The 23,210-nt window shown below is 43.9% G+C and overlaps 1 protein-coding gene across 2 annotated transcripts in view; it reads left to right on the top strand.

Moving 5' to 3' along the window:
* Positions 1-11,957, top strand: part of adcy3a (adenylate cyclase 3a) — a gene marked incomplete at both ends in the record, with an annotated part of 45,379 nt that extends 33,422 nt beyond the window's left edge. For both annotated transcript variants that reach the window (XM_079228141.1, XM_079228140.1), the window contains 8 exons: positions 642-934; positions 5,329-5,410; positions 6,405-6,563; positions 6,759-6,905; positions 7,697-7,810; positions 8,063-8,189; positions 9,977-10,101; positions 11,778-11,957. In XM_079228141.1, the coding sequence (XP_079084267.1) occupies positions 642-934; positions 5,329-5,410; positions 6,405-6,563; positions 6,759-6,905; positions 7,697-7,810; positions 8,063-8,189; positions 9,977-10,101; positions 11,778-11,957 (1,227 nt within the window). The remainder of the gene's footprint in view (positions 1-641; positions 935-5,328; positions 5,411-6,404; positions 6,564-6,758; positions 6,906-7,696; positions 7,811-8,062; positions 8,190-9,976; positions 10,102-11,777) is intronic.
* Between the last annotated feature and the right edge of the window lie 11,253 nt (positions 11,958-23,210).

Here is a 23,210-nt window from a genome sequence, read left to right as displayed (position 1 = left end):
TGGATTTGTTTGTTCAAAAACTCTTTTGAAAATTTGAAAAAAATGTTTTTTGAAAACATGGGGCCAGTAGTGGGTAAAGGTATTGTAGTAAATGAAAAGGTTGTATTCCAAAAGTTGTAACGAAAGCAAAGGAAGCCCACCTGCAACATGGCAACATTGACAACATTACAACTGGCATTATATTGGTTGGGTTATTTTGAAAGAATTATTGCACAAAACAACTCCAGGAGCAGAGGAGCAATCTGAGAGCAACCTGAGGAGATCTGTGCAAGCAATAACATGTTGAAGTGCAACCTTAAAGAATAAAAGCACAAACAGGGGATACTTTCATGCGAGGACAGGGTTTTGTTAGAAACCCTTATGGAATCTTAAGCAAAATCAAAGTTAAAAAATAGGAAAAAAGCTCTATGTGTGGTGATTTGTATTAATTCCATAAGCAAGTTTTTAATGAGCTGTATTGTATGTGGCATTTAGGCTACATATATGCCATGGAAATCATACCCAAAAAACATTGAGATTCTGGATTGGTGCTGAAGGCCAGCTGAGCAGAGATCATACGTGCAGTTTTACAATGATAGTGAGATATAATATCACTGAATAATAGTACTGAGCTCCTAACTGTGTGTCTCTCCGCTGTCTAGCTGAGTTGTCTGCCTCAAACCCCAGACTCAGGCAGCACCACGGTGGCCCCGTCCTCCTCCTCGTCTTCCTCTTCCTCCCCCTGGTCTGGCCCCGACGGTTGTCTGGACAACCCCAAATATTACAGCTACATTGCTGTGCTGGCACTGATGGCCACCACCATGCTGGTTCAGGTCAGTCACATGGTCAAGCTCACACTGATGCTGCTCATCACAGTGGCCACCGGCATTGTTAACATCTACAGCTGGAGGGACATCTTCGACCGCTATGACATGGCCCGCTTTCAGGACTACAGGTGAGGCAAACGAGAACGTACAGCAGACGTCTTTATTCCTCTTCTAGCACTTTCACCCCTAGCTCAATGTAATTGTAGATGAAGACTCAATCGACTGAAGAAGGGAACCGGCTATTTGAGCTATGACGTAGTTTCATGTCATCATGTGTTCCAACGCTGCGTTCACACCAAACGCGTTGCAAATATTTTACTTGCGCCTGAAAGGGGGCGTGGCTTATCTCCGTAAAAACTGTTACCGTTTCCTCCATCCACCATGTAGATAACCACTAGTTCTGCTTTATACTTGTTGTGTGAACTCCACATACGTGGGAACATCAAACTCCATGGTGTCTGGGTTCATAATATTATCCGTAGTCCCACAACAGCGTCTGAATGAAGCCGCTAGCAGCGCTACTTCAGGAGCAGCAGCAGTTTGATTCAGCACCGGCAGGACGGAGGTTATGACGGGCGGAGCTTCTCAACGCTGATTGGCTTACCCCACACTTTTTTGAGATGCAAATAAGGCGATTTATTTGCGCCGCCCAGCAGAAATTCAGAAATTCACGTCATTCTGTGCATTGACTTTGCATGTAATCTACTCGCGCATCAAATTCGCAAAGCGTTTGGTGTGAACGCAGCATAACTCACAGGCTACTAGACTCTATGGGTAATACTCTCCTCCAACCACGAGCACATCGCTATATCTTTGTTTTCTCGTCGTCACTTCAGGGGAAAAAAAGAAAAGTAAAAAGCGTCTTTAGACACCCAGCAGCAGTGGGATCCCTTCTGACGGTTGGACGTAATGTGTTGTAGTGATGAGATGAGCAGGACCTCAAGATCAAAGAAATCAAGACCCCCGCTCCAGCAGCTATGTCAGCTTCGGCTGCAGATGATGGAGAATAAGAGCTTCCACAAAGGACAAGCCAGTGAGCAGTTTCAGGGTGCATCCGATGAAGATGCATTAACCTCTTAACATTCCTGTAAAATTTGACGAAAAATGCCTATCCAGGTAAACCCAAAGTAAATTGGAAGCTGTACTTGAACTATTTGGAGTAAATGCATGGTCTTGGTCTCTTTTGAAAGGTAACAATCTGAAGCTTTTTTCCCTCAATAGTCAGAATCACTTTAAGTGCTGCTGACACTGAGTTATATGAGTTTGAACACACTAAAGTATAAGGTTTTTATTTCCGCATGAACATTTCTTTGTAAATAGATGCCTGTAGATGACTATAAATGGGACTTATGGACTGGAAAACACAATGGGACCATAGCCTGAAGCCTTTTCTAGTCTAAGTAAAAAGTTGATAACAATATTACAGAAAATTCATTTTTTACACATGTTTTTCTAATGAAATGTCTAGGCGTTTTTTCATTTTGAGACTGAAAATATTCCTGATATATATTATATATATACCTATTAAAAAAGCTTATAGTCTTGAAAACTTATAGAAGTACTATTCATATGTACTACCAGTATTGCTCATACAGAGAAAATGAAGTATAAATGCATTTTTATGCTAAGTTATGGATCTATGAGCAGAAGTCTGTTCTGGTGAAGCTGAAGCCTGTTAAGGATCATCTCCACCCCCTCTTGTTGAGACCCGTTTTTTAGGCAATTTCATTGGCTGTACAAAACGCCTGTCATCTGAGCTGTACGACGTGACAGGCTTGAGCCACGTAAGAAAATAGAGCCTTAGCCTGAACTTCAACGTAGCTTCTGGTTGGGTAATGTAGCCTGTCAGTCAGGACATGAAGCTCCTATTGGTTCAAGTGGGGATCCAATAGAAAGCTTTGATTTCGGCGGTCATTTTGGTGCCGAGTTTGGTAGCTGTGCTCCCATGCAAACTTGACTTTCTGCTAAAAACAAAACTGCTTTCGTTCATATCTTCCAGCTGATATGAAATGATGCAACGCCAGTTGGTGGATATTTATGGATGTAATCACGTGTTTTGGACTAAATCTTTTATGGGATTTATTTTTATTGAACCTTTACGACGTAACAACGCCGTTTTTGTTGGAACGTTATGGATTTATGGATCAATATGAGTCGTCATCGGTGAGTTGCCTGGATTTTGCTATGGTTTGTTTTTTTGTTGTCTGACAAAAGAGTTGATTGTAGCTGCTGTGGTGATCTGATCTTGAAACGGGGTACACAGCTGGAATCACAAGAATCGTAGGTTTCCAGAAACATGTGGCACTCGTACCGAACTATAAATAGGGGGTACAGTGTACACTAGAATGCACAGGAAAAGACGCCCGCGGGACGGCAGAACGTTAAGAGGTTCACCTCGCCAACTTCTCAGTACGGCTCCAGAGAGGGACGGGCTAAGGAGCAAAGAGCGGATCCACCACTACCTTTCAATGGGCAACGTGGTTAGGGTTCCAACGCTGGTGCAAGGAAAGGAGACTAGATTCCTTATCTTGTGCAGTTGATTTTATGCTCTCCTTTTTTGCTGTTGTATGGAAAGAGAGCTTTCTTGTGCCACTGTTAAAATGTATGCAGCGACCATTTTGGCAAGAGACCAATTTCCCTTACGGAATGGAAATAGTTATGGCCACAGGTGCTCGAGGCCTCGAGGTCCTTTCTGAAAATGTTGTCATTCAAGACAACTTTGCCGCTTGTATTCAATTCAACTTATTTTGTATAGCCCAACATCACAAATATAAAGTTGCCTCAGAGGGCTTTACAGTCTGTACACATAACACCCTGTCCCAGGACCTCACATCGGATCAGGAAACACTCCCCCAAATAAAGATAGTAAAAACCCTTTCACAGGGAAAAAAGGGGAAGAAACCTGAGGGAGAGCAACAGAGGAGGATCCCTCTCCCCGGATGGACAGAAGCAATAGATGTCATGTGACCAGAATAAATAACGTAACGGAGTTACAGCACATTCAATTAATATGATATATGATATAATGAGTAGTCGGCATGGACCATGATCCAGATAACCACGATCCATGAAGCAGAAGGAGGTAGAGAGGAGGGGCATCAGCAGCGCCATGGCAGGAGGTAGGAGGCAGGAGGTAGGAGGTAGGAGACAGGAGGTAGGAGGTAGGAGGTAGGAGGCAGGAGACAGGAGGTAGGAGGAAGGAGGTAGGAGACAGGAGGTAGGAGGAAGGAGGTAGGAGACAGCCACGACCCATGGAAACTTGAGGCGAGGAAGCACAGAGGCTCTGGGAAAAAGTACTGACCTCAGCTAAGTGATTGTGTGATCAAACAAACCAGTGATTTCAGGTTGAGGGGTTATGCAAATCCATGCTTTTTGTCTTCCACTCCATGAGGGGGACATCGGCTTTGCCCAGTTTGTGCGTTAGCATGTTGTGTTAAACGCACAGCCTCCATCAGACACACTGAGCAGCTGTTTGTGTACTTCGGGGATGGTGCGGCTCGTAAAGCCGATCCAACGAAACGCACTGCAGGATGCCTCTGAGGGCCCATCGGCAGGCAGGACGAGACCCACAATCTACACAAAGCATGGCGATGTCGGTGGCCGTGTTCAGCTGGGTTCTTTTCTAGTATGGCGGCGGCGTGGTTGATGCGGTTCTACCTCTTGGACATGTCAGGCTCCTTTTCAGGGTACCCGACCCTCAGGTAGGAACATGTGTTCATGGTTGGAGAGTATTCCCTAGCCTTCCTCTTGTGTTGGCTTTCTTTTAGCATCTCTTGTGTTAGCTTTCTGTTAGCATCCCTTGTGTTAGCTTTTGGTTGTGTTAATAGTTGGTTTTGACCCATGTCTTAAATCAGCTGTAAGATACACTAAAAACAATTATCTATCATCCAATGTGTTTCTTATCTCTTGGTGACCTTGTTTATCTTCCGTATCCATGAACATATTGTTGTATGTTTTAATATTTTTGGTGTGGGCCTCTGGGCCTTTTCTTTGTCAGGATACCTCGACTTCAATTAAAGAAATAGTAAAATGAACCTCAAGATAATCATATAAATAAATAAATAAAAACTTGTTGTGTTACTTGACTATTACTGAGGGGTATTAGAACACATCTCTTAAATAATTGTGTTTTTTTATTTATTCATTTTTATATTATTAACTATAGTAACATCTATCGAAACCGACCCTAACAACACAAAGGTCATAATTTCAACCAGAGCATTTTATAATTGAGTGAAACAAAATGTTTTTGTTTTATTTTGTTGAAATAGAGGTTCCTGACAAAGTCAAAAAGCCTTGATGCAATAAACACATTGATGTGGTTCTTTTATGCATTTAAAACCTAAAACGGTCGGTGCCGACCCGAACACAAGAGGAAGTCCAGTAGAGGGCTCCGCCTTTGTTCATAGAACTAGGGTTACAATATTGTGTTCTTTGTTCAATCCCTGAACATAGGATTGGGGGGTTTTAAACACTATTATTAAAGCATAAATTATCAATATGTTGATGTTCTTCTGTGCAGGTCATACCTGGTGCCCTCCAAGTTCACAATGACTATTATGATCTTCATTATGATGGTCAGCTTCTATTATTTCTCCCGACATGTAAGTAAATATCTTCTGTGTTCAACAGCATACAAAAATATAGCACATTTTGCAAAGTAGTGATGGTATTACTACCCTAAACGATCAAAAAATATGAATATAACCGCTGTTAACGACCTCTACGGCCTAATGACCTCTCCCCTGATATCTGAATTTTTAAACAAAGAAGGAAAATGTTGATATAATTATGAAGGCCAAAAACCTTGCAGAAAACTTTATTTGGATATATATATATATATATATATATATATATATATATATATATATATATATATATATATATATATATATATATATAGGAATACCTGATGTACTGTGCAAAGCGTTTAACATTACAGAACAAATCAAATCAGCAGCAATTTTCAGGATTTTTCTTGCGAAAGTCTAGACACACACTATTTTTATGTAAAAATAAAATAGTGTAAAGGTAAGACGGGAATCTCACAGACCTTAAACTGTATATTAGAGCATATATAATTGGATCTTAAAATTTAGCCCAGCAAGTTGCCGAATGAAATATTTTTGCACTGAAAACAAACTGGGTATCAATAACCAACGATTCAATATAAAGAGGAGGAAACAAGCTCCTCACTGCAGGTTGCAACCACCGGTTCACTTGATCATAAATTACACTAAAATATAAAAAATGATAGATCAAAAGCTCCAGTAACATTTCAATTTAAATACTCCAATATTTAATCAATTGCCCACTTAGTACAGAGTTTTGGTTGCCATCCATACCTCTGAGTCACGTAAAAACCCTGTGGGCCCTCGCTAGAGACGGTGTTTAGTTTGTCCGCTCAGTGGAAGAGGACCCGTTAGATATAAATGTGTCTAGAAATATTAGATTTGTTTGTATCTGTCATTTTCTTCGGGAAAATTAGCAATTCAAGTTTAGTTGGCAAAAAAAGATGCTCTTACTTTTTGGAGTGTATTGACCACCAAATCCACATACTGGTCAAATGCTGACATCAGTCCCTGTTGCTGCCTGCAGGTGGAGAAGCTCGCCCGCACCTTGTTCCTGTGGAAGATCGAGGTCCATGAGCAGAAGGAGAAAGTGTACGAGATGAGACGCTGGAATGAAGCGCTGGTGACCAACATGCTGCCTGAACACGTGGCTCGACACTTCCTGGGCTCCAAGAAGAGGGATGAGGTGAGGTGTGTGTGTGTGTGTGTGTGTGTTCATCTATTACACTCCTAAAAAGTCAGGATGTCTCCTCTCTGTCTTTTATTATGAAACCCAGTATGTTCATCTGTCGTATTCTTGTCATAGTTGTACAGTATCTTATAAAATCGTATTTGTAGTTTGTTAATGTCTTCCTCTCCACATTGTCAATGTGACCTACAGGAGTTGTACAGCCAGTCCTACGATGAGATTGGAGTCATGTTTGCCTCAATTCCCAACTTCTCTGACTTCTACACAGAGGAGAGCATCAATAACGGAGGAATCGAGTGCTTGCGGTTCCTCAATGAGATCATCTCTGACTTTGACAGTGTAAGCTGCTTCCCTCGCTCTGCTTCTGTTTTCCTAGCGTCGCTGTCTGGAGACACACAGCATGGTACTGTAGCGCCGGGTTCTTACGTCATGGAAACCCTGGAAAAGTCATGCAATTTTAAAATGGTTATTTCCAGGCCTTGAAAAGTCCTTGAAAAAAATAAAATCCCAAAAGTGTTGTATAATGTGTTATATTCATGTGTTCATGTAAATGTGTTATATTCATGTGTTCATGTAAATGTGTTATATTCATGTATTCATGTCATTCATTTACGTTGAGTTTGAAATAATGAATATGCTTTTAAAAGAAAGACTCAAAATATAAGCAGGCATACATACAGGCATCTATATGAATGTTTATTCTTTTAATCAAACTATTGTCTCATTCATTTGTGTCATTTAAGGTTTACTGTATGCTTTGTATTCTCATTGTTAGTTTAAATACTACATTTACTCACTTTTTACTGTTTACACCCAGATTTCACTAAATGTTTGCTCATGGACATTTGGTTTAAAGTCCTGGAAATCCGTTGGTCATAATGTGTGTGAACCCTGGTATTGACACCCAGCATGAAACATGAGGCAGTCGCCTGAATTTATCAGGCATATATAAATAAAAGTTGTAATTTGTTGCTAGCTTTAGCGCCTGCATTTCCCATTCATGATGCTGCCTGTCTGCTTTCCGTTTGACCGAAAGAACAGTTTCTGTTCTTGAAGTAGTCAGAGATTCAGTCTCTGTACTTTCACCCTCAGTCCGTTTAAACCTCCCCTTTCTTCTGTTTCCGTGTCAGCTGCTCGATGAAACTCAGTTCCGCTGCATCACAAAAATCAAGACCATCGGCAGCACCTACATGGCAGCATCCGGTGTCACCTCGGATGTCAGCAACGGCTACACCTGCATGAAGGTCAGACGGGTCACACGGCATGTCTCTGACTCGCAACAGCAACAGTGAAAATTCACTCTGAACGTAGAAATCAACAATTGCATCGCTATGCTGATTTTAAACTAGAATACAATGTGGTGATTATTCTGAATAATAAGGATGTCGGACTGTACGGAGTCTTTGTCTTTCTTGGGCTTCTCAGTTGTGCTAAAATGCTTATTGTGTTTTCCAGTCATGATAGCGGTATGGTAACATGATAGCTTTGTTTGACAGAAGGAGGAGCAGTCTGACAGAGAGCGCTGGCAGCACCTGGCAGACCTGGCAGACTTTGCTCTGGCCATGAAGGTCACACTCATGAACATCAACTACCAATCATTCAACAACTTCATGCTGCGCATCGGTACGTCTGTGTGTTATTGGTTCTATAGATAGACCCTGTAAACAAGATTATATTGTAAACTGGCATGTCTATATTATTACGAGGATGGAAAACCTTGAAAAGTCATGGAATTTTAAAATGGTTATTTCCAGGCCTGGAAAAGTCCTTAAAAAAAAAAAAAACCTAAAAGTTAAGTAAAAGTCACGGAAATGTGCTATATTGATGTGTTCATGTCGTTCATTTACGCTGAGTTTAAAATAATTAATATGCTTTTAAAAGAAAGACGCTCAAAATATAAGCAGGCATACATACAGGCATCTACACTCACCTAAAGGATTATTAGGAACACCTGTTCAATTTCTCATTAATGCAATTATCTAATCAACCAATCACATGGCAGTTGCTTCAATGCATTTAGGGGTGTGGTCCTGGTCAAGACAATCTCCTGAACTCCAAACTGAATGTCAGAATGGGAAAGAAAGGCGATTTAAGCAATTTTGAGCGTGGCATGGTTGTTGGTGCCAGACGGGCCGGTCTGAGTATTTCACAATCTGCTCAGTTACTGGGATTTTCACGCACAACCATTTCCAGGGTTTACAAAGAATGGTGTGAAAAGGGAAAGACATCCAGTATGCAGCAGTCCTGTGGGCGAAAATGCCTTGTTGATGCTAGAGGTCAGAGGAGAATGGGCCGACTGATTCAAGCTGATAGAAGAGCAACTTTGACTGACATAACCACTCGTTACAACCGAGGTATGCAGCAAAGCATTTGTGAAGCCACAACACGCACAACCTTGAGGCGGATGGGCTCCAACAGCAGAAGACCCCACCGGGTACCACTCATCTCCACTACAAATAGGAACAAGAGGCTACAATTTGCAAGAGCTCACCAAAATTGGACAGTTGAAGACTGAAAAAATGTTGCCTGGTCTGATGAGTCTCGATTTCTGTTGAGACATTCAGATGGTAGAGTCAGAATTTGGCGTAAACAGAATGAGAACATGGATCCATCATGCCTTGTTACCACTGTGCAGGCTGGTGGTGGTGTAATGGTGTGGGGGATGTTTTCTTGGCACACGTCAGGCCCTTTAGTGCCAATTGGGCATCGTTTAAATGCCACGGCCTACCTGAGTATTGTTTCTGACCATGTCCATTCCTTTATGGCCACCATGTACCCATCCTCTGATGGCTACTTCCAGCAGGATAATGCACCATGTCACAAAGCTTGAATCATTTCTAATTGGTTTCTTGAACATGACAATGAGTTCACTGTACTAAAATGGCCCCACAGTCACCAGATCTCAACCCAATAGAGCATCTTTGGGATGTGGTGGAACGGGAGCTTCGTGCCCTGGATGTGCATCCCACAAATCTCCATCAACTGCAAGATGCTATCCTATAAATATGGGCCAACATTTCTAAAGAATGCTTTCAGCACCTTGTTGAATCAATGCCACGTTGAATTAAGTTCTGAAGGCGAAAGGGGGTCAAACACAGTATTAGTATGGTGTTCCTAATAATCCTTTAGGTGAGTGTATATAAATGTTTATTCTTTTACTCAAACTATTGTCTCATTCATTTGTGTCAATAAAGGTTTACTGTATGCTTTGTATTCTCATTGTTAGTTTACTACATTTTCTCACTTTTTACTGTTTACACCCAGATTTTACAACATGTTTGGTCACGGCCTTGTTCTTTCACTGGTTGAGTAATATCTGAGCATTATTGGTGTGAATGCTGGATGCATGAAGCGTTCTCACAGGTATAGTGTTTGTCATCCTTGACCCTCGTGTCCTCTCTCTCCTGCAGGTCTGAATAAGGGCGGCGTGTTAGCCGGAGTGATCGGAGCTCGTAAACCCCACTACGACATCTGGGGCAACACTGTGAACGTGGCGAGTCGCATGGAGTCCACGGGGGTGATGGGAAACATCCAGGTACAGCACTGAGCTCTGCTGCAGGTTTCTGGGTTACTTCAGTGTCTATACAACTACAAAGAGGTAGAGTAGTTGTAAAGCTTTGCTGATGCAGCATGTTTTAATCCACATTCAGTTCACCTGGTTGAAGTGTTTCTGAACAGACGTAGTGTTCACCTCACACGTTCCAGTGCTGCTGCAGCTGTTTGAAAGTGCATTAAGTTTGGGATTTTTCTCCAAAATCTGCAAAACAAAATAAAGGGGAAATTAAAAAATAACCACATTTTCATAAATCCTCCTTAAGCAACGGTAAGACAATATGAACACATTATATAAACTATGTTCATTAAAAACTGAAAATTTCCCCCAAAATAAACGTTTGCTCCTACCACCTGTAAACAAACATGACAGTCAGTGAACTGAGAAGCCATGGCTGACTTGGCTGAGTCCAACATGGACATGTTTACAGTACACAACCGTTACCGGACAGATAATCACACCTTATGAGCAGGAGCTGTTTGAAGTAGTATATGTATAGCATAGCACAAACATGATGAACAAATGATGAAGTCGAGTAGCCAGCTGATCACAAGCAGGTCACGAGGACCCTTCAACAGGAAGCACTGCACAGGCGTGTGGTTAGTTACAAAGACATAGAGTAACAGGATGAATGCATGATCAACCTTAGTGCTGCATGCTAGTTTGTGTTCACACTATCCTCCCATCAGGATGCTTCAGCTATGGCTTTTTGAGTGTGCCTTTGAATACTGGAACATTGGTGGAACAATGTGTGATCAATCTCACTGTGAACAGCTGCAAAAAGAAATTAAAGCTTCACTAATAAATATGTTTGATGTAAAGGATTTAATGACTAAGTGTAATGTGAAAGATTTTGCCAACTTCCAGCTTTCATCCAACTTGTTTACCATTAGCAGCTAAAGAGAGCATTTTACCGTATAGAACTTCTCATAAAATGAAAAACAGGTATCATGGAGGGATCCTACAAAAAGGCTCAAAGTCGGGCGAAAAATTGGGGAATCGTCAATAAAAGAATGAAAATCACCCGAACACGTTTAGGTTGAAAAAAACAGGGATTGGAGCAGAGACACGCCCACCTTCCATAAGGCACGCCTACCTTCAATAAGGCACGCCTACCTTCAATAAGGCACGCCCACCTTCAATAAGACACGCCTACCTTCATAAGACACGCCTGCCTTCAATAAGGCACGCCCACCTTCAATAAGGCACGCCCACCTTCAATAAGACACGCCTACCTACATAAGGCACGCCCGCCTTCAATAAGGCACGCCCACCTTCAATAAGACACGCCTACCTTCATAAGGCACGCCCGCCTTCAATAAGGCACGCCCGCCTTCAATAAGGCACGCCCACCTTCAATAAGACACGCCTACCTTCAATAAGACACGCCTACCTTCAATAAGGCACGCCCGCCTTCAATAAGGCACGCCCACCTTCAATAAGACACGCCTACCTTCATAAGGCACGCCCGCCTTCAATAAGGCACGCCCACCTTCAATAAGACACGCCTACCTTCATAAGGCACGCCCACATTCAATAAGGCACGCCCACCTCCAATAAGGCACGCCCACCTTCAATAACATCAGTGAGCAGCATGCTCTCCTCTGTGCTGCTTTAGTTCATTTTGGTGTGTGTGTGTGTGTGTGTGTCGCCCACAGGTAGTGGAGGACTGCTACAACATCCTGAAGGAGTACGGCTTCCGCTTTGTGAGGAGGGGCCCCATCTTCGTGAAGGGGAAAGGGGAACTGCTCACTTATTTTCTGAAGGGAAGAGACAAACAAGGCTCGTTTATCAATGGCTCCTCTGTCACTCTGCCACACCAGGTGGTGGACAGCTAAGGACCACACACACACACACACACACACACACACACACACACACTCCCCAGCAATCACCTTTGTGCTGATTGCCGGAGAGTTTTTGGAATGAAAAGTAATTTGCCTAAAATTGCTAATACCTGAACTTAACTGAATGTTTACAAGTCAAATTAAAACACCACTGACACACTTCATACACACATGTGACAAAACACCACCATTACTGAACACACACACACACACGTGTCCACTGTCTGTGGAAAGATATATGTGCCGGTAGAGATTGTATTTAAATGTTCAAGATGAACCACGGAACTCGAAGATTGGATAAATGAATGAATTTGCAGAAAAGATGAGAAACTGACAGGAACACCAGGCATCTAGACACACACACACACACACACACACACACACACACCATGTGGTTCTGTGGTCCACACCTTAACCACTCAGCTGTCAAAACTCACTCTATTCAATTCAAGTGTCATCACATGTCATCTTGGATTCTTTGAATTATTGGAATGAAAATTGTGTTTTGAATTCAACCCTTCAGCACGAGGATGACTAATTCAAGCTAACGTCGTTTCATTTGAATACAATGACGGTCTTTATCTCTTTGAATGAACATGTCTCAGTTAACAGAACATCGATCGCAGACACACTCCGCCTTTTTGATGCCATTTCCTCAACACATTCACACTCCGTGGCTTTTGGATGCCCTTATGGAAGTGGACCAATGAGACGCCACAGACTGATCTGCCACCTGTTGCTGCCCATGTGTGGTTGTGTATAATAATGTCTGCGCATAGTGTATTTTTCCACAGTCAAAGTATTGTCTCTCCCTGATCAGATATGTCAGTACTGTGCTACTGCAGCAATGGCTTCTGGGTGTTTCTGTGCCTCGCAGTGTCGAACATGAAGGGGAACACGTGTGTGTGTGTGTGTACTGTGTGTTTTAGATGACGGTGTCCAAAAGGTAGCACACATGGAAGAAGTATTTTCCACACACATTGTGGATTGATGGAAGTGCCTATGACAGCTATGATCACCATGGTTTCATGTAGTTAAAACCATTGCATTACTTTTACAGGCAGGGAACATTCTCCGAATCCATTTCACAATGCCGTGAAGGAACCATTCCTGTTTATTTCAACTTACTCTGGTCGTTGTTTTTATCTGTTATTGTACAGTTGATAGCTGAGATATGCAAACACGGGTCCAGAAACAGCAGCAGTCAGACAATCAGACACCAACTGGTTAGTCAAACTTATTTGAAGAGGAAAAAGAAGGCAAACTAAATGATTAATTAATTAGCGTTTTTAACTTTTCCTGGGATTTCAGGTGGCTCACTTTCACTTTAAACTACTTATGAAATGGTTTAGATTAGCTGATTAAAGTGTTCGTATCCAACCTGTGTGAATGTCGGCCTGCTCGTGTTTCTTGACCCATCAGACCTTGCAGTGATGTCACTGTGACGGATGATCTCAGCAGTGAACATGGAGAGGGGATGCCAAAAGCCAAAAAAGGTCATAAACTGGAATTTTCCTTTCACTTCATGGTAGTCACGTGGAAAAAGAAGGCTGTAACGGAATATTTTAAAATAACGTCAGAGAGTAAATTGAATTATGTGAAATGACGATGGCAACAAAAAGTTCAAATACATGACGTTGAACTCATTGCAGCCTTCCACATTGTTTGGATCAACTCCATTTCCACCTGGTCAGGCTGGTCTTATCCGGCAGGCTGAGCAAAATCATGAAAAATAATGTGCCGTTATTCCCTTGTGCACCTGGTATTAACATGCAATCTGCACCTGGATAATGGTATCTGATGATGAGGAACTCTGCCTGCACTGTGGTCGGATCTCAACACACGACTTAGAGCCAGCAGACTTTATGTTCCAGCTTTGCTTTGACACTGCTGTCTAACCACAGTGCTGTTAAGTAATGGCGTCATTGATGACCTCTCAAACTATACGGGCCTGTTTGAACACGGCTACGATCTGATGATGCCAGCCAGACCACCTCCAGAAGGGAATTTACACGAGACTCCCTGATCCAGATCAGGTATCTGGACACCTAGATCCAGATCTGTTGCTCTCGTACCAGGTGGAAATGGTGTGTCACTCCTCTAGTAAAGTCTGGCCTGAAGTTGTCTTGTTGGTCTCTGCTTGCTAGGTTGTGTACAGGGCCAAAATGGACACGGACATACACAGGGTCCTGCATATGCCATTGTTTGTACTGCTGAAATCTCACAGACCTGGGCAGGTGAAAGAATTCACATGACTTGAGCCTGTAGGGTTGTGTGGACTCCGAGGAGGATACGTCTTCTCAAAGCTTTAGGAGGTCATCTTGGATCCTCTACCATGTGAGGTGCAACAACACGGTAACGTCATGGGCCAGTTGAAGCTTAGAAAACGAAACAAAAATGGACCTAATCGTATGACATTTTGGACCAATTGCAAAGCGTGTGTTTGGAAGAGGTGAGCATGTCAACCGGGCTGGCTGCTCTCATGCAGGGGTTCTCTTTGCTTGTGATTACACACACTTTGATTGCATTAAGGGACCCTCTGACATTACTCCCCCTAAAGTCTGTATTTGGGATGACAGCAGTGCCATGCAGGAGAATGGCAGGAAGCAGATGTACTGTCTGCGTGTGGAGGGAAGGTAAATGTATACTGCTGATTGTGAAGCTCGTTAATGTATCTGTAGAATGGGATGAAAGTGCAATAGTTTCTTCTTCTACAAACCTGTCACTCTCAAGGAAAGGTTTAATCATTCCTTCCCCTTTAATTCATATTTTTATAATGTAATGTACAAGTTCTGTTGATTTCAAGTGAAAACGTGAAAGGACTGAATGTGTCCTGGTTGCACATAGAGTTTAGACAGTGTTTATTGGTCAGATTTATTTATTGGAAATGACAGGGACATTGTTTTTTTTCTTACATAGATGTGAAAGTGCCAATGATAAAGGAATAGCTTTCAATGAAACCACAGCTGTTTCCCGATTTGTATTGTAAAAGAATCTCAGGCTTGGGAACAACATTTGAATAATGTGTCATGATTCCAGATTTTCTTTGAGCTAAGCAACAACCCACCACTGAGCAGCAGGGCCGGCTGACGGCGCCAACACCACACGCCGGTTCAGTCTCGTGCTTCTAGTTGTTTCACATTTGATACGGAACTGTGATTCCACAGTTTTAGTGATTTCAATTAGATAAACTGCAGACCCCATTTCTGGTTTAAAGTTGAAATAATGTCTCATTCAGTGTACCCTCGTTCTTTTCAGTTGTCATCACAAAGGTGAGTTGATTAAAAAGAAAATCCAAAAAGACGTGCTTCAGTGTAATGATTACTGCACAGCAGTGGCGGGCCGTGCATTTTCAACTTAGGCCTTCAGCGCCGTCTGATATTGTTTACATAAATACGTACGTCATTAACGGACAATGCTTGTAGTTCACATCAACAAGAACCAGTAACATTTAGTTATGTATCCGAGGGTTTATGTTGCGCCTATACTTCACTTTATTAATAAAACAACAACACGATGCTGCAGTTTGCACCAGACGGCAACCACTTTTATTCTCGTTCCACACTTCACTAGAACATTTCCTCTCTTTCCGTTTTTCCCTTCACAATAAAAGCCCCAGAAACGAACATCAGAACACTGCTTCCTAGAGAACTGTTCAAGTACTCAATATAATAGCTTATAGTTATAACACTCTTCCAGAATCAAGGTACTGTAGTTTCTAGGTTTCTTGATTCTGGAAGAGCTCATCAGCTCTTCAATGTCTCAGGATTGAGCAGAGGGGCTGACGAGGGATCAAATAATGAGTCCGTCAAGCCCTGCAGGAGCCTCGTCGTCGCAGCTGCTGCTGTTCTTTCATTTTGGCTCTCTTTTAAAGTGACGTTTATTTGCGCATTAAGTGAAATAGATTTAGCTTGGTGCTTTGAAAAGAAAGAACTGACATTTACTGCATTGTGTAATACATCATGTATCCATATGCTGTATGTACAGGTAAGTAACACTACAAAACAAGTAGTATATCAGAAAGTAGCAGAAGTGGTAATTAAAATGTTCCGTTGTGGGTAGAAATCTGAAAGTGCAAGAGAAGTAAACGGTAGATGAATCTAAGTAATATAAGAAACACAAGTCTACAGTGTGTCCTAGTTAAAGGTGGAAAAAGCCTTCACTGACAAAGAAGCTCAATTAAGTTTCAAAATAAAACTCAACATTGTTTTGTTGAATGTATTTTCATGGAATTAATTTATATTTAGCAAAACCTGTCATTTTCTGCAGGAAATACTTCATTAAAGGGGCGCCTCTCAACTATTCGCAATCAAATAAAATGTTAAATATGTGTACGGAATATTCAATACCTGAAGCTGTCTGTGAACACACCGTCTCTCTCACCTGAAGCTGTCTGTGAACACACCGTCTCTCTCACCTGAAGCTGTCTGTGAACACACCGTCTCTCTCTCTCTCACCTGAAGCTGTCTGTGAACACACCGTCTCTCTCACCTGAAGCTGTCTGTGAACACACCGTCTCTCTCTCTCTCACCTGAAGCTGTCTGTGAACACACCGTCTCTCTCTCTCTCACCTGAAGCTGTCTGTGAACACACCGTCTCTCTCTCACCTGAAGCTGTCTGTGAACACACCGTCTCTCTCACCTGAAGCTGTCTGTGAACACACCGTCTCTCTCTCTCTCACCTGACTGAAGCTGTCTGTGAACACACCGTCTCTCTCTCTCTCACCTGAAGCTGTCTGTGAACACACCGTCTCTCTCTCACCTGAAGCTGTCTGTGAACACACCGTCTCTCTCTCTCTCACCTGAAGCTGTCTGTGAACACACCGTCTCTCTCTCACCTGAAGCTGTCTGTGAACACACCGTCTCTCTCTCACCTGAAGCTGTCTGTGAACACACCGTCTCTCTCTCTCTCACCTGAAGCTGTCTGTGAACACACCGTCTCTCTCTCTCTCACCTGAAGCTGTCTGTGAACACACCGTCTCTCTCTCACCTGAAGCTGTCTGTGAACACACCGTCTCTCTCACCTGAAGCTGTCTGTGAACACACCGTCTCTCTCTCTCTCACCTGAAGCTGTCTGTGAACACACCGTCTCTCTCTCACCTGAAGCTGTCTGTGAACACACCGTCTCTCTCACCTGAAGCTGTCTGTGAACACACCGTCTCTCTCTCTCTCACCTGACTGAAGCTGTCTGTGAACACACCGTCTCTCTCTCTCTCACCTGAAGCTGTCTGTGAACACACCGTCTCTCTCTCACCTGAAGCTGTCTGTGAACACACCGTCTCTCTCTCTCACCTGAAGCTGTCTGTGAACACACCGTCTCTCTCTCTCTCACCTGACTGAAGCTGTCTGTGAACACACCGTCTCTCTCTCTCTCACCTGAAGCTGTCTGTGAACACACCGTCTCTCTCTCTCTCACCTGACTGAAGCTGTCTGTGAACACACCGTCTCTCTCACCTGAAGCTGTCTGTGAACACACCGTCTCTCTCTCTCTCACCTGAAGCTGTCTGTGAACACACCGTCTCTCTCTCTCTCACCTGAAGCTGTCTGTGAACACACCGTCTCTCTCTCACCTGAAGCTGTCTGTGAACACACCGTCTCTCTCTCACCTGAAGCTGTCTGTGAACACACCGTCTCTCTCTCACCTGAAGCTGTCTGTGAACACACCGTCTCTCTCTCACCTGACTGAAGCTGTCTGTGAACACACCGTCTCTCTCACCTGAAGCTGTCTGTGAACACACCGTCTCTCTCTCACCTGAAGCTGTCTGTGAACACACCGTCTCTCTCACCTGAAGCTGTCTGTGAACACACCGTCTCTCTCTCACCTGACTGAAGCTGTCGATAGCATCCTCCCTCATCTGGATGTGCACATGCAATTGTAATCTTGATAAAAATATAAAACGTTATCGTAATAGGCCTATTTGTTGACAGGCGAGGTGGGGCTTGTTTGAAATTCCTTTTAATAAGATGGATGTAATCCTGATGTAATCTAAACCTTTTTGAGAAACTGATTAGAATGAAAAAGATTTGGCTTCAGAGGAAACGCTTCGGCAATCTAACTACACAGTTGAGAGAGCAGGTGGACTTTTTTTTGTAAATTGTGTTTATTCTCAAAAGCACACAGTTATACATTTCATGTAATTTTTCATTTTCTCTAGAGTAGTGCAGGCGATGCAGTACCTTGAATTGTAGTACATGTAACCGTGCACACGAAGAGCTGTTATTGACTAACTAGGGTTCCAGAATGAGTCTGGTATGTTCCTGGCAAGTTCTTTTTTCCAATCTACTTTGATTTTGACAATGTTAGTCTCAGTAATTGAGTTGATAGTTTGACATATTCAGGGTATAAATCCTTTTACCTCTGTGTTCAGAATGTCCTCATATACGGAGTCGAGCAGGTGTTTTCTTTTACAATAGCTTTGACACTGCAACCAAAAGTAATAGGAGCAGTCTAATGTGGAGTAGAAGACCTGGACTACACAAGTGTTCCACTGGATCTGCTAGTGTTGGGGCTGGAGGTGTAGCCTACACTTTGTACAGGCCTGTGATCCGGCACTGTAACCTTCCTCTTGTGTTAGCTTTCTGTTAGCATCTCTTGTGTTAAATCAGCTGTAAAATACACTAAAAACAATTATCTATCATCCAATTTGTTTCTTATCTCTTGGTTACCTTGTTAGGCTTCCTTATGCATGAACATATTGTTGTTTGTTTTAATATTTTTCGTGTGGGTGTCTCGGCCTTTTCTTTGTCAGGATACTCCTTGATTTCAATAAAGAAAATAGTCAAATGAACCTCAAGAGAATCATATAAATAAATACAAGGTTATTGTGTTACCTGACTATTACTGAGGGGTATTAGAACACATCTCTTAAATAAATTTAAATAAAATAAAAACTTTTTTTAATTTTAATATTAAATATAGTACTATCTATGGTTAGGGGTCAATTTCGACCCATATATATTTACTACAAGAAAAAGGCAATATAACTTTAATACTAACACAGTGGCGGTGGAAAGAGCACTTTTATGAACTCCTAAACCCGGCCAACATGTCCCCCGGAGAGGGGGCAGCGCCGGAAGACTTTGGGGTGGTTTCTCCCATATCCCTGGCAGAGGTCGCTAAGGTAGTCAAAAAGCTCCTTGGTGGCAAGGCGCCAGGGGTGGATGAGATCCGCCCTGAGATGCTGAAAGCGCTGGACATTGTTGGGCTGTCTTGGTTGACACGTCTTTTCAGTGTCGCATGGGGGTCGGGAACAGTGCCCATGGACTGGCAGACCGGGGTGGTGGTTCCCATCTACAAGAAGGGGGACTGGAGAGTGTGCTTAAACTATCGTGGCATCACACTGCTCAGCCTCCCGGGAAAAGCTTATGCCAGGGTGCTGGAAGGGAGGCTCCGACCGCTTGTCAAACCTCAGATTCAAGACGAGCAGTGCGGATTCCGTCCCGGTCGTGGAACAGTGGACCAGCTCTTTACCCTCGCAAGACTACTGGAGGGGTCCTGGGAGTTTGCCCAACCAGTCTACATGTGCTTTGTGGACTTGGAGAAGGCTTTCGACCGGGTCCCTCGGGGGTTTTTGTGGGGGGTGCTGCGGGAGTATGGGGTGCCGGACCCGTTGGCACGGGCTATCCGGTCTCTGTACGCCTGCAGTAGGAGCTGTGTTCGTATCCTCGGTAATAAGTCAGACACGTTCCCGGTGGGTGTTGGCCTCCGCCAGGGCTGCCCTTTATCACCGGTCCTGTTCGTGACCTTCATGGACAGGATGTCTAGGCGCAGCCAGGGGGCGGAGAGGATCCGGTTCGGGAGTCTCGGGATCGCCTCTCTGCTGTTCGCGGATGATGTGGTCCTGTTTGCCTTCTCGGACCGTGACCTCCAGCATTCACTGGGGCGTTTTGCAGCCGAGTGTGAAGCGGCAGGGATGAGAGTTAGCGCCTCCAAATCTGAGGCCATGGTGCTCTGCCGGAAACCGGTGGATTGCTCCCTCCAGGTGGGGACAAACTGCCTACCCCAAGCGAAGGAGTTCAAGTATCTCGGGGTCTTGTTCACGAGTGAGGGTAAGGTGGAGCGGGAGATCGACAGACGGATCGGTGCGGCTGCAGCAGTAAAACAGGCGCTGTACCGGTCCGTCTTGGTGAAGAGGAGCTGAGCCGGAAGGCGAAGCTCTCCATTTACTGGTCGGTCTATGTTCCAACCCTCACCTATGGTCACGAACTCTGGGTCGTGACCGAAAGAACGAGATCTCGGATACAAGCGGCCGAAATGAGCTTCCTCCGCAGGGTGGCCGGGCTCAGCCTTATGGTGTGTTCACACCGGACGCGGCGCGAATTTGCGGCGCGACCAGATTCCATGTAAAGTCAATCCACAGACGCGCTGCGACGCGAATTAACGATTTATTCGCGCCGCGGCGAGATAGACGCGTTGGAGGCGGCGCGAACAGAACGTTTGACCTGGGGCGAACAAAGCGAAGGACGCGGCGCGAATTCGCGTGAGTTGAATTCTCCCAACTCTGGCGGAGAAATCGCGTGACGCAAAGTTGCGGCAGCCAATCAGCGTTGAGAATCAGCGTTGAGAAGCTCCGCCCGTCACCACCGCCGTCTCCCCGTTGCTGAATGAAACTGCTGCTGCTCCGCCTGAACCAGCGCTGACAGCGGCTTCATTGAGACGCTGTTGTGGGACTACGGATAATATTATGAACCCAGACGCCATGGAGTTTGATGTTCCGACATATGTGGAGTTTTCACAAAAAGTATAAAGCAGAACTAGTGGTTATTTCCATGGTGGATGGCATAATCGGTATCGTTTTACGGAGATACGCGAGACGCAGTTCCTGGAGGAGTCGGTGAAATTCACCGAGCTGTGTGCGGCTACGGATGATGTTATGAACCCGAACACGAGGGCGTTTCATGTTCCCACATGTTTGGGACTTCCACTACAAGTATAAAGCAGAATTAGTGGTTATTTATTCCATGGTCGATAGCGGAAATGAAAGCTTCGTCGCTTGTCTCTCACAGAGGCAAGCGACAGAGCTAAGCCACGCCCCCTTCGCGCCGCGATTTTTCGCGTTTGGTGTGAACGCCCTCCTTTCACTCGCGCGAGTAAACTTCCGCGGTGGACGCGGCGCCAATCCGGTGTGAACACAGCCTTAGAGATAGGGTAAGGAGCTCGGACATCAGGAGGGAGCTTGGAGTCGAGTCGCTGCTCCTTCGTGTCGAAAGGAGTCAGCTGAGGTGGTTCGGGCATCTAGTCAGGATGCCTCCTGGACGCCTCCCATTAGAGGTTTTCCAGGCACGTCCAACTGGTAGGAGACCCCGGGGAAGACCGAGGACACGCTGGAGGGATTATATCTCCCGGCTGGCCTTGGAACGCCTCGGGATCCCCCAGAATGAGCTGGAAAGTGTTGCGGGTGAGAGGGAAGCCTGGGTCGGCCTGATGGACCTGCTGCCACCGCGACCCGACCCCGGATAAGCAGCTGATAATGAATGGATGAATGGATGGACAAACACAAAATGAAAAGCAGAACAAGTCATAACACAAAATATAGATTTGCAAGGTCAAACAAACAACAACCAATGAAGCAAATCTTATTTTTATAACTGGGTCAAAACAGACCCTAACAACACGAAGGTCATAATTTCAACCAGAGCATTTTATAATTTAGTGAAAAAAAATTGTTTTGTTTTATTTTGTTGAAATGAGGTTCCTGACAAAGTCAAAAAGCCTTGATGCAATAAACACATTTATGTGTTTCTTTTATGTGTTTATGCATTTAAAACCTAAAACGGGTCAGTGCCGACCCGAACACAAGAGGAAGGTTAATGCAGACAGGTGAGCCTTCCTGCAACAGGGCAGGTGAGTTTGAGGATCTTTCATAGTTATTGTTTCAAACACACCAAAATGTACAGACTACTTCAGAACACAGATGATAGATAGAGTTAATAAGTGCATGTTAAACTGTTGAGGCTTTTTTTTTTACATTTTATATTGTGTTACGCCATCGCTACGGTGCTGATCCTGCAATGGCTGTAACTGGAAAGGATCTTTGAAATAAAAGCTCAGGCAAACGTAACAAAATGACCCAAACGTATTTGTCAAGATCACACCCGTTGTGAATGACAATGGATGTGCAGAAGAGTGAAGTCATGTTTAATCCTTGTCTTCATATCAAATAAATCATTCACATTTGAATGTATCCTTTTACTGTATAACTGCATGAACCCATGAAGAAGCAATGATGGTGTGAGCGTCTGAGGTGTGTGGGCCTAAAGCCTAGTTTATGGTTCTCCTACGCCGTCGACCTGACGCAGTCGTTGAGCATTCGAAGTTCTGCAACGAGGGAACGCGTTGCCTGCAATTAACCGCCATGCCGCCAGGGGGGTGTGCCTGTGTGCCTGTGTGGTTTCAGGGGTTATAGCCGAATTCCGGTCACAGTAAACAATGGCGACCAAGTTGGAGCGACTGCATTAAAGTTGGAGCTCATCAATATTGAAGAGCAAATGCTCATATTGCAAATGTTGAAGCGCAGGCGACAGAGAAGACGTTTGCGGAGGTGGTCTGTACGACCACTAAACCGGTCGAGGCTGGGAAAAAGCAACTGTCGGAAATGACGTTCTGAGCGGACCAATCACAGCGCTTACGGTCCGCGTCAACGCGACGCGTAGTTAGGATTTGTTGGAGGTGCGCGTCAGGCTACGGCGTAGGGGTCTGCGTCGACGTAGCTACGCCGTCGACCTGACGGAGAACCATAAACTAGGCTTAATGTTTGAACACCAGTGGTATAATGGGCTGACACTGAAACACGCAAATAAACCACAATATCAGTGGGCTGTAATTTGAACAATTTATATTGAATTTAAAATTCGACAGATGATCTTGCACTTTGACTGATGGTTTTTAAATGTGTTTTATTTATTCTAAAACCAACGTAAGAACTTGTGCCTCTTCAGGGGAGTGCTAATACCGTTTCTTTCTCCATTCTAAATTGACCGTAAAGACCGTAGCATTAAGCCTAGTTTATGGTTCTCCGTCAGGCTAGAACGGAGAACCATAAATTAGGCTTTAGCCTAAACGGCGCACTATGCGACTTCCGTTTCAATTCCGTTTCTCGCCTTCAAAATAAAGCACCTTATCTCAAAACAGGAAACAGATACATTTTGCTTACAGCAGACAAAAAAACATGCAACAAAAACAACTAAATTGCTTGACAAACTGTTTCTAATTTTAGAACACAAATCGAGTTACTTAGAATAGATG

Source organism: Taurulus bubalis, assembly GCF_910589615.1.
Source record: "Taurulus bubalis genome assembly, chromosome: 12".
NCBI lineage: Eukaryota > Metazoa > Chordata > Actinopteri > Perciformes > Cottidae > Taurulus > Taurulus bubalis.
Note: the sequence above shows the minus strand (reverse complement) of the source record. Positions and strands in the feature narration are given on the sequence as shown.